Below are 12,992 nucleotides of genomic sequence, written 5' to 3' on the forward strand. Positions count from 1 at the left end.
TGCCATCAATTTTCACAAATAAGGCTAGTGCCTCCTCCTTGAAATCTTGAGATTCTACCCCAAATTCTTCGCTAAGACTGAGGATATACTGATGAATCAAGATCGGAATGTTAAAATCTGGATCCAATTCTTCTCCAACACATTGAGTCCTGAGCAATTCAAATCTTCTACTTGTTCTGCTATTTGCATGTTGCCAAGTCATGGAGATTTTGGGGGTTGGGATTCGTCGGTGATATATTCCACCATATTTTGATTAAATTGGGCATCTCCTTCTACTTCTTCCCCATTCGCAATTGTTGTTGTATCATTTCCCGTGGCCTTGGATGCGTGAGAGTTGATAGTGTTTTGCTTAGATACTTCAATATTAAAAATGTCCTCCAGTTGGGCTTCATTTGATGGGGTTTTTGGTTGAGCAGTAATAAGTGGGTCTGCAATTGTTTGACCCATATTCTGGCCTATATATGACTTTATTTTTATAAAGGTACTGTTGGAGATGCTGGCTACCATCAAAAAGAATTTACAGTTGGCTCAAAGCTAGAGCAAAAACTTGCTACACCAAAAACCTACAAGGATTCTGCAAAATCTAAAAATTGTCAAGCATCCTCTGTGCCCACCTCTTTACACCAAAAAATAAAGTCCTCATGCAGTTCCATTTAATTTTTTGAACTGATTCAGCAGTATTCTCAAAGCATCTCTTGTTTCTTTCTTTCCAAATTGTCCACCATATGCAAGGGGGATCATATTCCACCACAGCTTCTGACTTTTACTCCCTCCTCTCCTAGTCCAGCAGCTTAGAAGCTTTTACTCCCTCCTCTCCTAGTCCAGCAGCTTAGAAGGTCAATAGTATTCTCTAGCATTGTCCATCTAGTTTGTGTCAAGCCCAAGAATAATGCCCATAATTAGGAAGTTATTTTGCAATGGAGAAACAAATGACTATTTGTCTTGTTTGTTTCATTACAAAGGGAGCACCAAGATGTTATATGGAAACCTCTTCTTTGGAGCTTTTCATGGGTGAGACAGACCCTTCTAGCGACTAGCCATGAAAAACATCTAACCTTGACTGGTACCTGGTTCTTCCAAATCTCCCCCCAAGGGCCACTAATTTTCCCTGGTAAAGCTTGCACTTTCCTTTTGTACAACCTGTTTACTGAAATTTTTCCATCGTTGTTGTGCCTCTATCTTACTGAGTCAGCTTCCAAATTTATGCCCTTAAAATCATTTAGAGTCCGCAGCAGATCAGCTACTCTTCCAATTTCACCATATTTCGTTAACCATTGCATCTGGATTGGTACTAAAAATGAACAGATCAGGATAGGAAGCCATTAGAGGTTCCTGACCAATCCATAGTTCTTTCCAAAACATAATTCTGGTTCCGGTGCCTACTTTGAAAGTGATATCCTTGACCAACTGACTCCACAAACTCCTAATTGTTCTCCAAACTGAAACCCCGTGGGTAGTGTTGACTGGATTTGAGCACCACTGCTCATTCTGACCATATTTGCTGACAATCACTTCTCTCCAAAGAGCTTGCTCCTCATTTCCAAATCTCCACAACCACTTGGTTAACAGACAATTATTTTGCAACCTCAAATTTCTTATGCCAAGATCTCCGTTACTTTTGCTCAACTGAGCAATTTGCCACTTTACCAAATGTGTACCTTTGCCTTTATTACCTAACCATAAAAAGTCTCTTCGATGCTTGTCCAATCTTTCCTCCACTTTACCAGGCAAAGGAAAGAGAGATATAACATAGGTAGGTAGAAAATCTAAGACCGAGTTTATCAAAGTAGTTCTCCCACCCAAAAATAGATATTGTGCCTTCCAGCTAGCTAGTTTCCTTTCAGCTTTTTCAATAATGCCATCCTAAATCACCAGCTCCTTGTGTTTGTTCCCTATTGGCATGCCAAGATACACTATTGGGAAATTCTCAATTCTGCATCCCAGAATGTTAGCAAGTCTTTGCATTTAAGGAACTTCATTTACAGGGAAAATGGAACTCTTCTTCCAGTTTACAGCTAAACCAGAAACTGCTTCAAAAACCACCAATAATATTCTAATATTCTTGATCTATTCATCTTTGGCTTCACAAAAAATCACGATATCATCAGCATACAGTAAATGGCATAATTGCTTCTCCACCCCTAAGTGATTACCGATTACAAATCCCTTCAACAAAGAATTCTGAATGGCCACTCTCATCATGCTATCAAAACCTTCCGTGACTAAAATAAATAGGAAGGGGGATAAAGTATCTCCTTGTTTGAGTCCTCTCTCGGAAGGAAAAAAACCAGCAGGTTCTCCACTAATCAAAACAAAGAACCTAACAGTTTTAACACAAGCTCCCATCCATTTCAACCATCTTTCACCGAAGCCTATCTGATGTAGAGTATTGAGAAGGAAGCTTCAGTTAACACGGTCATAGGCCTTCTCAATATCTAGTTTGCACATAATACCAGTAACCTTCCATCTAATTCTCGTATCCACACATTCACTAGCTATAAGGGCAACAACCATGATCTGTCTACCTTTTATGAAGGCCATTTGATGTTTGTTAACCAGCTTGTTAATCATAGTCTTCAACCCTTCTGCCAAAATCTTAGCTATTATTTTGTAGACACCACCTATCAAGCTAATGGGTCTGAAGTCCTTGAGTTCGACTGCCTCTGTCTTCTTTGGGATGAGGGTCACAGGTGGCATTTAAACTTTTCTCAAAAGTTTGGTGGGCATAGAAGTATCTGACGGTATAAATAATATCATCCTTAAGTAGCTCCCAAAAATTTTGGTAGAAACTCATAGAGAAACCATCGAGGGGTCCTTGTCAGAAGCACGCAAATTAATCCCTTCCAACACTTCTTCTTCCTCAAAATCTCTTTGGAGCCAATCCTTCTCCTTTGTGTTGATGCTACTAGATCCTTGTAGGTTGAAGTCGGGTCTCCATTGCTCCGTTTCTCTGTACAATATCGGGTAGAAGTTGACAATTTCCCTTTTTATTTCTTCAGAATCTGTCACTTCTTCTCCATCTATTTCCAATTTTTCAATTGTGTTGAATCTCTTGTGTGATGTGGCCATTCGATGGAAATATTTGGTGCTCTTATCACCAAGCTTTAGCCATTGAACCCTGGACCTTTGCCTCCAAGTTATTTCTTCATTTTTGGAAACCCCTTCAAATTCCTCGGATAGATGAACTTTCTATACAAGTTCATCTTCCGTCAAACTTCTTTGATCTTGAATTTCCCCCAAACTAGATAGCTAACTAGATAGCTGATTCAACACCTCTTTCTTTTTCTTTCTCCGGTCCACTCTATTTTCCAGTCCCCGTTGCTTTAGCTTCTTTTTTAAAAGTTTCAACTTAGATGCTAGACTGAATGATGGAGTCCCATTAACTGCAAAAGACGTCCACCATTCCTTAACCTTCTCCCTAAAGCCCTCTATTTGCGTCCACCATTGCTCAAACTTGAAGTAGGACTTCTTCAGATTAAGCTTTCCACAGTTTAAATGATTAGGTTATGATCTGATCCCAGCTGTGGGAGGATGCTTTACCTAATCTGAGTAAAGGCCTCATCCCATTGATGAGTGTAAAGGAACCTGTTGAGCCTAGATGCAGTTGGATGATTGTCACCTCTTCTCCAGGTGAATGATCCTCCAAATAAAGATAGATCAAATAGCTCCATCTCATTGATCCAATTAGAGAATTCAGTCATAGCTCTTGTTAGCCTATGGCCTGTGGATTTCTCTGAGGGATACCTAGTGACATTAAAGTCACCACAAATCACCCAAGGTCCTATACAAATGTTCTTTAAAGCATTTAAGTCGCTCCATAGATCTCTTCTGGTCACCTTGTTGCAGTCAGCATAGACGGAACTAATGAACCAATCAAGATTCTGATTAACACCTTCAAACTTGCAAGTGATCACCTGGCCAGTTGTGTTCACCAATTCTCCCTTCCAAAATCTTCTATCCCATATTATTACTATCCCTCCACTACTCCCTTCAGCGTCTAAATGAAATTAACCCAACCATCTATTAAACCAAAGTTGTTTAATTAGATGTGAATTAGATCCCCTTAACTTAGTCTCAACTAAAATGTTGATGTCTACTCCCCACTGTTGAATTAGACTTCTAACTAAACTCCTTTTATTTACATCATTCACCCCCCTACTGTTCCAAGTCAAGATTCTAATCGTCATTAACAAGGTAGTTTTGATGTGCTCCCCCTGTTTCTAGGCTAACCATTTTTAAACTTTTCTTGGTGTCTCCTTTTGATTAATTAATTCCCTTTTTTTGATCAATCTTCAGAAAAAGTTCAAAAGCAATCTTGTTGCACCCCTTGAAAACGACTCCAAATAGCTTGCTAAGTTTGAGTACATTGGACTGAACCCATAACGAAGTTGTGTCTTCAATTGCCTCCTCTAAGAGAGGATCTTCTGTTTGAATAGGCAGAGGTTCTTCAAAAATTGTCACTTGTCCCATTGAAGTCTCTCCCTATTCCTCAACTATAAGTTGACTATTAGCATCTTCTCCACTGCTTAATTCCCCTGGAATTAAAGAGGAGGTTTCTGCATGCACTGGAATCTCAACCCCCACTAGTATGGTGTTTGTCATTGAGATCTTTCCCATTGCTTCCTCCATCAGATTTTGATCAGTAGGAGAAAGTAAAAATTCTTGTGTATTTTCCCAACAATTAACTTCAGCAATAATAGGTTCAGGGCCTTTAACTTTGTTGCTTAATTTTAAGGGCTTTGAACAGGCCCAATTGACTTCCCCCTCCTCCCCCCCCCCCCAAATTCAAAAGCTCAGATTCTAACCCTAAAGTGGGGTCCACACCAGCTGTCAACCTATGTGACTATTTTCACCAAAATATCTCCTACTATTTCTGACTGCAGAAAATAGTTGTTCCTCAGACCTCTGTTTGTCACTGTGCATAGAGATTTCTAATGTACTTCTCTCTTGATACTCCCCCGCATAGAGATTTCTAATGTACTTCTCCCTTGATACTCCCCCTCTTCTCTCTTCTCTTTCTCCAGCGCCCTCATCGGATTTTTTCCAAAAAGTTGCCAAAGTTTCCACCCAAATAAGGAGAGAGAAAATGGTCTCTTCATCTGCAACTTCAATGGAAGCCGGTATTTTTGTCACCAGTCCTCTAACCCTTATTCTAGCCCATCGGAGATGATTTTTGAGGTTTGTCTCTTCCTCCGTCTCGATCCAGCCACCGCAACGCTCACCAATTTCCTTCATTATTGGCCTAGACCAGAGGTGTAAAGGTAACCCTAGAACTCGAATTCAAAACCACTCAAACTTATGTGACTTTGAGAAAGCCCCTATGGTTGGCGACCACTATTGAAGCTTTAATCTGCTGACTTGTCTTCTCCAGTCACCCATCAAGACATGTTCTGCTGCTTTCCTAGTTTGAAATTCAAAGAGAAACAGAGTTCCGTTCATATCGTACACTTGTACTCCTTGTGCTCCTTTCCACGTCTGCTGAGCCCATCTTCTTACATCATTCCTGGTTGGTGCGTCTTCTACACCAAAGAACTTTCCAACAAGACATCGAGCCAATAAGTCCTTGTCTTCCAGATGAACTCAAGCTTCCAGCAGATCGCCAACATCAGCAGCTTTTGTTATTTTAGTTTCTTTCTGAGTCCATTTGGTTTTTTGCAAAGAATCTAGATAGGTCCCCTTCCCCTTGTTTGAAGCAAAATCTGCCTCCCCCATGAATTTAATACCTGTTTCATTTACCGTACCCTTATTAATGAAAAAGTTTATTTTCTTTGCTTACTTCTCCGATCCTTCATTGAAAGCATTTTCAGGTAGTATAATAACTGCTCTATCATTGCCTTTCATCGAGATCAATGATAAATATCTCCCATCTTGATTAAATTTCAGGGACATGAAAAAATTCGTAGAGAAATCCCTACATCTCCATGTTTTGAAGGATTTCCCTCTGACCTCCGATGCTTCCAATAGCCTCCTGCAAATCCAGCCAAGAGCTCCCTTGCTAAGTACCATTCTCCGCATATGGTGTCTGGCACTTTCCACCCAATCATACCAAACTTCAGCTTTTGATGTCGACTCTGTGATGCCATATGACTTTCCCCCGATCTGAAGTACATTCGAGTGTCCATGAGAATAGAGAAACCAGAAAGAAAAGGGGGTTTGAGAAATGGAAGGAGGAGAAGAAGAGGGTGTTTCGGTGGAAGAAGTCCACCAGAGGAAGGAGTTCCAAAGTCCAAGGGACTTCAGAGAGGTGCCCTTTTTGGATAGACTATTATCAAGTAACCCTTTATTAATGTTGCCCCCTTGTACGATGTTCCGACGTGGTCTACTGAATGTAGTTGTGGCCACTTCTCTTTATTTAATAGATAAATATTTCTCCCCCCATTATCCACTGGGCTTAGCAACGCAACTTCTCTATTCTTCTCCCACAATTTGACAGTCATCGCCACCTCAGCCCATGCCGTGATATTGTAAGAGAATCCATCACTATCCATTTCGATCTCTCTCAAAACCCTCTTGCCATCACCTCTCACCTTGATGCGCACCCAGTAAAGGTGATTCTTCAGGGTTGTCTCTTCTTCAGCCCCCACGGAGGTCGCCGGCCATTTTGAAACTTTTTTGTGACCACAGGCTCAACACAAGACCTAGAAGTCGTATCCAAACCCAATCTCTCTTAATATCATCCAGCCAACAACACATGCTCTGCCACCTTCCTTGATGCAAGTTCGAAAAGAAATTTCCCATCGTTCATGGCAAAGACACCGACTCCGAATATTGTTTTCCAAGTATTGCAAGCCCATCTATGGACGTAGTTCAATGTTGGAATCTCTTGTGCTTGTCTTTGGAACGTACCGATTATGCATCTACCAAGTAGGTCTTTATCAGAGATCAATAAGTCCCCATTGATGTTAATTCTTGTTGTTGTTGATCTGGATTTGAGAAGTTTTTGCCACCTTTATCATCCATTTGTTGCTGATGAAGGCTTCCGTGAATGAAGATTCAAGTTGTTTTGTGTTGACATGCTCTGCTTCTGTTACTGTACTTTGTGCATTGATGAACTTGACAATTTTCTGAGCTATATTTCCCCAACCTCCATTTAATGTGGTCTCCGGTGTAATGATGACAGCTTTATGTTCCCCTTGAATAGCAATAAAACCGATATATCTTCCATTCTCATTGTATTAAGGGTGCAGAAGAATTCCAAGAAATGATACTTCATGCTCATCTCTTAACTTTCTTTCTCTGTTCTTTTGTCGCCTCAATAAATACAAATGCTATCAACTTCAAAACTTTATGGCTGATCTTAACTTTTCTCATTAAATATCTGCTGCGTTCTACCCATTCGTACCAAATCTCTGCTTCTTATTTAATTCTAGTAACGTCATATGACTTAAAACCTGCAGTATAGTAAATACTCTCCCCCTCCATGGTGTAGTTCCAGTTTCAGATTAGTTGCTGGAAAATCCCCCCTTAGAAAGTTGTTGGAGTGAATAGTACGCTAGAGAGGTTTCACCTCGAAAAGTGGGTCTAGGCTAGGTATATTTTAAGATCTTCCTTTTGAAAAAAAAAAAAACCTTGAATTCTCTCTCATCGTTATAGTTTTAGAAGTTGATTGTTGCTTTGATTTGTTGTTATCCAATTCTATTGGTGGGGTAAAGTTGAAGCTAGTATTATCTCTACATTGTGTTAAATTAAAGACTTAATTTCTTCAGAATTTAATCATGAAGAAAAAGTCACGAGCCAGCTTTATATACCTTCTTGATTTAACCACTAAACCTATATTCTATTGAGTCGGTTAGTGGTTTAATACATTTTAAAACTGATAAGCTTAACTGTTAAGTGCAAATATCCAATTGAACTGATACACACCCCTAATCATTTGGGGCATAGACACATGTATGGTGCCAGGAGAAGTTCTTCAAGACTTATGTAAATATACATGTAATTGAGTAACTCGCCTTATTAATCATCTCCCCTCTCCATGCTCTAATGTCCCACATCACTATATTTCCTCTGTTTCTACCACATAATTCTAAACAACCATATTACACCCATATATTTGCCCAAATTGTTTAATAATCCTTTCCACTCCACTTTCTAGTTTTGACTCCCGAAAGCAGTAGACATCTTCTTCCATTCCTGCACCAAAAGATTCAATGTCCTTCTTTTAGCCATGTCATTCAATCCCCTAACATTCCATGTAGTCAAATTTAGCTTCATCTTGATAGGTTGCAAACAAAATTCCCATTGGTCCTAGTCCTAATTGCCCCCTAATAAACATAAAAAATTATGTTTTTAACCTCTTGTATCGGGTGTCCCTTTTGATGTCGGGAGTCCTGCAATTTAGAGCTTCAACTCTCTTTATTTGTCTACTCAGGTCTATCTTTAAAAAAAACAAAGCTACAGTTTCTCTCTCACAGCCTTCAAAATCAACCCTATAAGTTTTGCGTGCATCGCATTTTTATAACCCCACAGTGACCCATCTGTTTTAGCCATCTCCATTTGATTTTCCAGCGGGATTGCTATATCAACAAGTGAAATCTCCCTTGCTTCCATTTCAATAGTCTGTTCATCTCCATTCACAACTGTAATTGCATTGCACTCTTCATCACGCAACCTTTGCACTTCCCCAAGCCATGATTTATCATATTCAACAATTTGATTGTTTTCCTTCTCCTTGGACAGTAGACAAACTGCATCTTCCCCAAGGTTTAAGATTAAAATTGCTTCCTCCTATGTGTGGTTTTTGTGAGATCCGTAAAAGAGCTCGATCTGACATTAGGCTATGTTCTTTGCTCCTCTATGACCATCGTTGAGAGAGATTTTCTATTGAGAGGTTAGCATCTACCTTGACTAAAAGGAGATAAAAAGTACGAGGGACAGCTATGGGTCTGGCGTTACTATTGCTAAACATTAGAGCTTTCTTTAAGTCCATCCCCTTCCAATATATATTGATGGACTATTTAGATATGCCCAATAAGTCTTTGCTTACCCAGCCCCGCCCTATTTAAAACCTCCCCGCGTGTCGCATATGAGATACATCCACTTATTTCATAATTTGATGCTTTACAACTTCCATATGTCCTATCTTCTTTGTAATTCTAAGCCTCTCCTCTAACCCTCTGCAAAGTCTAGAGAGTCCGACTTCTTCAGCTTGCCGGGCATATTTGACCAGCACCAAAGCTTCAACCCATATGAGTCCGTCGATAAATCCCTTTTTTCTTCCTTGATAGATTTTGGAGTTTCTCTAGTATCGCTTTCACTTTTAATCGAGTCCATCTAAGATGATCTCTAAAGATGGTCGCTTCTTCGGTCTCCATCCAACCTCCAAAAATGTCGCCTATTTCTTTGAACATCCGTTGGACCACAAATATGGGAAATCAACAATTCTTATCCAGCCGGAACAAACCATACTTGGTTTCAATGTAGGACATGCCTAGAAGAGATCATCCTAATAAACTCAAAGAACATTCACCATAATTATACCATTTTTATAATGTTTTCAACCCACTGCAACTCTCCTTTATTCGAACTTGAGTGTGCCTAACCTCTATGAGCATGGTGGAACTTCTTTTCTATGTTTTTATTAGTAATAAAAAATAACATCCCATGTTGGAGGTCACTTCCAATTTTAAGCATCCTATGTATAGAACTAAAGCACAATAATCAAGTTCATACTCAAATAACCATAAACTTTTGCTTCCAAATATAGACACCACATTTCATAGAAAGGAAAGATGAGACATTGAGACCACTTATGAAGGGAGAGGACAAAAAGCAAATATACGAAACCAACACAAAAAAAGAACACCTAAAGATTGGAGCAAAAGCATCAATAACTTTACAACTTAGTTATGGATAAATATATTGTCTTCTTTACAAAGAGAAGAAAAATAAACTTGAGAATTTGGTTTTCAAGTATGATCTTGGCTAAAAAGTGAAAACAAATAAAGATTTATGGATCTTGATAGAGCAGCTCCTGTAACTGCCAATGACAGAGTGTGGGCACATACAAAATCACTATTAAATGACTGCAACAACTCATTAAAGGTAAAGTTAGAAATTCTTTTTTTAGGTTAAAATTCAGATCCCATGTCAAAGAAAACATAAAGTCTGCAAATGACTAATGTATATGTCCCAAGAATACAACACCATATCCAATTAAACAACTGACAATACTAACTTCTTTGTTGTTGCCAACTTTTTTTCCCTGAAAGGTTAAACTTTGGGGGACCCATTTGAATTATGCTTCTGAAACTGCCTTCAAAAGTGGGTTAAAATTATCTTTCACCTCCACAATCATTTTCCAAAATAAACCACCTTAGAGACTAGTCCCAATAAGTTGCATAATCAGATCTCCAGTTTGATTTATTAGCATTGATCTCACCATTCTTATTCCATTCTTCAACCAACATAACATTTCCAAGTTCAGCAAAAAATCTCATTTGTTAGTTTATACTTTTGGTAAAAGGCACCCCCACTAGTATTGAGAGTGGCACAAGTTAGTTAAATCAATAAGATTAAGCATTCCACCATATAGTAATAATTTTTCATGTCATTTTGATATATTATCAATGAAATCAATGTGACTTATGAATAAAATATTATCGGAGTCTCATGCACCTTGTTCCACTTGGTCAGCTATTTAATGACCGGCCCATGAGCACAAAACAGAATGCAGTATTTGTGCTGCCTCAGCAAATATTCTACATGAAAATGACACTTTTATATCCCACATGTAGCATAGGGGAATGGATATCTTGGAATATGCAGCTTGAAACTCAATAACAAAGAGAATACTGAGAAAGAGATACAATAATAAGAAGTCCACAATGTAGCATAGGCTAGCATATGAACAATAAGGACGACCAAAGAAAAGATTCAAGAATGCAGCTCTGGAATCAAAGATAGCCCAAAAATTTGATCAATTTACTCTCAAAGTTATAATCACCTTGTTGCACTGGTGCATTGTCACGGGCATTGACACCTTTTAATGTTGCTAGTATTTCATCTGCTATCATCTGTTTAATTTGATGTGGCACATGCACCACCTTTTCGTCAATGAAGAAGTCTTCCTTTAACCCCTTTATCTTCAACAGGAAAACAGAGATGTCTCATCAAGCTATAGCTTTAAAAATGAGATAAAAAGAGCTAAATATCCAAGTGATAAGACAACCATGAGGAAAGGGTCTTACTACTTCAATAAGTTGCAGAGGTTCTAGTTGTTTTCTTATTCGATTCGACTCTTCCATTTTCCTAACTTGATCTGGAGTATACCTAAAAGCTGCAAGTAGTAGCATAAATTAATATGACAAGAAAATCCCAAAAAGAGAGAAATTTAAGGGCTCATGGATCAAGGGAATTACCCCTGTGGGTATCACTGCGAGTGTACATGTATGCTGAAGTGTATGAGTGAAGCACATAGAGAGCAACGAAAATGTTAATTGAACAAACAATAATGGTGGTACGTTTGTAGGAAAACCATTTCGCTGAACCCCACCACTCTGCTCTAGCCATCTCCCCCTTCTCTTCTATGCTTCTTCAACTTCTGCTTACCCTCCATTCAATCAGCCATAGACAGATCCATTCAATCAGCCATAGACAGACCACCATTATCTGCTAGTTCAGACTAAATATTGACAAGATTATTTCTGCACGATTTGCGGTATATGCTCAAACAGATCGATAGTACCAATGACCGATTCTTTTCTAGTTTGGTCTTTGATTGACCAACAAGAATAAAATAAGTTGTACAATAATGGGATTTGCTTTCGGTTCTGAGGTGATTTTGGATTGAGGCTTCCGTTTAACGGATATTTTTCATTTACGCGATATAAAAGGGTAGGGGTACAGGTACAAGGTACAGGGTAACAAACTTCCAAGTCTTTAATTTAAAAAAGATAAAGTGGGGATAATATTATTATATTAAAAAAAATAAAATCAATTAAAAAATTAGGATTGTTATTCAACAATTGCATCAGTTATCTTAATAACTATCAAAGTTGTCCAACAACTTTGCATAATTGTTGAACAATTTTGAGTAGTTGTTGAGACTTGAATAATTGTGCAAAGTTGTCGAACAACTTTGATAGTTGTTGAGACAATCTTTTTAGTTGTTGAAGCGAATGTTTTAAAAATAAAAAATTTAAAAAAAAATTGTCCCTTTCACCCAATTTTTAAAACTTGAAAGACTCCCACCTAATTGAATAATTAGTTTGTCCCTTTTAATTCAAGGTCCCAACTAACAAACTGGAGGTCGGACATAATAAACTCACTAGGCATTTCGACATGTGATCCTTAGTCAAATGAGAAAATTTGCCTAATAAGCATCTTTAAGTTTGCAATTAGTAAAATGATCTACTTCTATTATCTTAAAATAAGAAAATAACTTTAAGAAAGAATTGAACTATAATGACAAATTAAAAACTATGGGAGGTACTTATAAATATACTTAAAAGATAAAACCCTGACTCATTTTTTTCAATTTCAAATTACCTTTTTTCCTCTCCCTAACTTTTTTCTTCTACATTCTTACTAAAAGTTCATTGTTTTTTTAACTTTTCAATTTCAAATTATTTTTTACCCCTCTTTAATTTTTTTCTTCTTCATTCTTACTAGAACTCATTATTTTTTAACTTTATCCTTTTGAAGCTAGTATCTTATTCCTAAATGTTTTGTCTCCTTCCAAATTTGTAAGTTTTCTACTCTTCTTTAATTTTAGTTCATTTTTTTCAAAAAGAAAAAGGTTTATGTATATATATGTAATCGATCGGATTAATAACCGATCTGTCCATATATCGATCGGATCGATAAACAATCTATCCATATGTCATTCGAATTGATAATCTATTTGTCAGATCGATAGTCAATCTATCCAAATATAGGTCAAATGGATAATCGATCTAACGGATTGATAATCGATCTGTCCATACATAGGTAGGATCGATAATCGATCTGCCCATATATCGATCGAATCGATAATAGATCTATCCATCACA

The 12,992-nt window shown here is 38.0% G+C and overlaps 2 protein-coding genes across 2 annotated transcripts; both read right to left on the minus strand.

The window, feature by feature from the left end:
• Window positions 1–1,254: 1,254 nt before the first annotated feature.
• Window positions 1,255–2,697, minus strand: LOC124894378. Its single transcript, XM_047405073.1, has 3 exons — window positions 2,461–2,697; window positions 2,154–2,376; window positions 1,255–1,718 (listed from the first exon to the last, which is right to left on the minus strand). Exons 1-3 carry the CDS (start codon window positions 2,695–2,697, stop codon window positions 1,255–1,257), a joined length of 924 nt encoding a protein of 307 aa, XP_047261029.1.
• Window positions 2,698–10,757: 8,060 nt separating this feature from the next.
• Window positions 10,758–11,887, minus strand: LOC124894377. The gene is made up of 3 exons (XM_047405072.1): window positions 11,361–11,887; window positions 11,190–11,278; window positions 10,758–11,084 (listed from the first exon to the last, which is right to left on the minus strand). Exons 1-3 carry the CDS (start codon window positions 11,509–11,511, stop codon window positions 10,896–10,898), a joined length of 429 nt encoding a protein of 142 aa, XP_047261028.1. The 5' UTR covers window positions 11,512–11,887; the 3' UTR covers window positions 10,758–10,895.
• Window positions 11,888–12,992: the final 1,105 nt, after the last annotated feature.

Source organism: Capsicum annuum, unplaced genomic scaffold (genome assembly GCF_002878395.1).
Source record: "Capsicum annuum cultivar UCD-10X-F1 unplaced genomic scaffold, UCD10Xv1.1 ctg73377, whole genome shotgun sequence".
Lineage (NCBI taxonomy): Eukaryota > Viridiplantae > Streptophyta > Magnoliopsida > Solanales > Solanaceae > Capsicum > Capsicum annuum.

What these genes read in the sequence shown, in the direction of transcription:
- LOC124894378 (XM_047405073.1), bottom strand. Translation starts at nt 2,697, where the DNA reads ATGCCACCTGTGACCCTCATCCCAAAGAAGACAGAGGCAGTCGAACTC. An exon ending in ATACGAGAATTAGATGGAAG is followed by an intron (nt 2,377 to 2,460) that starts GTTACTGGTATT and finishes ACTCTACATCAG; the next exon opens with ATAGGCTTCGGTGAAAGATG. An exon ending in GTTGAAGGGATTTGTAATCG is followed by an intron (nt 1,719 to 2,153) that starts GTAATCACTTAG and finishes TGCCTGGTAAAG; the next exon opens with TGGAGGAAAGATTGGACAAG.
- LOC124894377 (XM_047405072.1), bottom strand. Translation starts at nt 11,511, where the DNA reads ATGGCTAGAGCAGAGTGGTGGGGTTCAGCGAAATGGTTTTCCTACAAA. An exon ending in TCGCAGTGATACCCACAGGG is followed by an intron (nt 11,279 to 11,360) that starts GTAATTCCCTTG and finishes TACTACTTGCAG; the next exon opens with CTTTTAGGTATACTCCAGAT. An exon ending in CTCTGCAACTTATTGAAGTA is followed by an intron (nt 11,085 to 11,189) that starts GTAAGACCCTTT and finishes TTCCTGTTGAAG; the next exon opens with ATAAAGGGGTTAAAGGAAGA.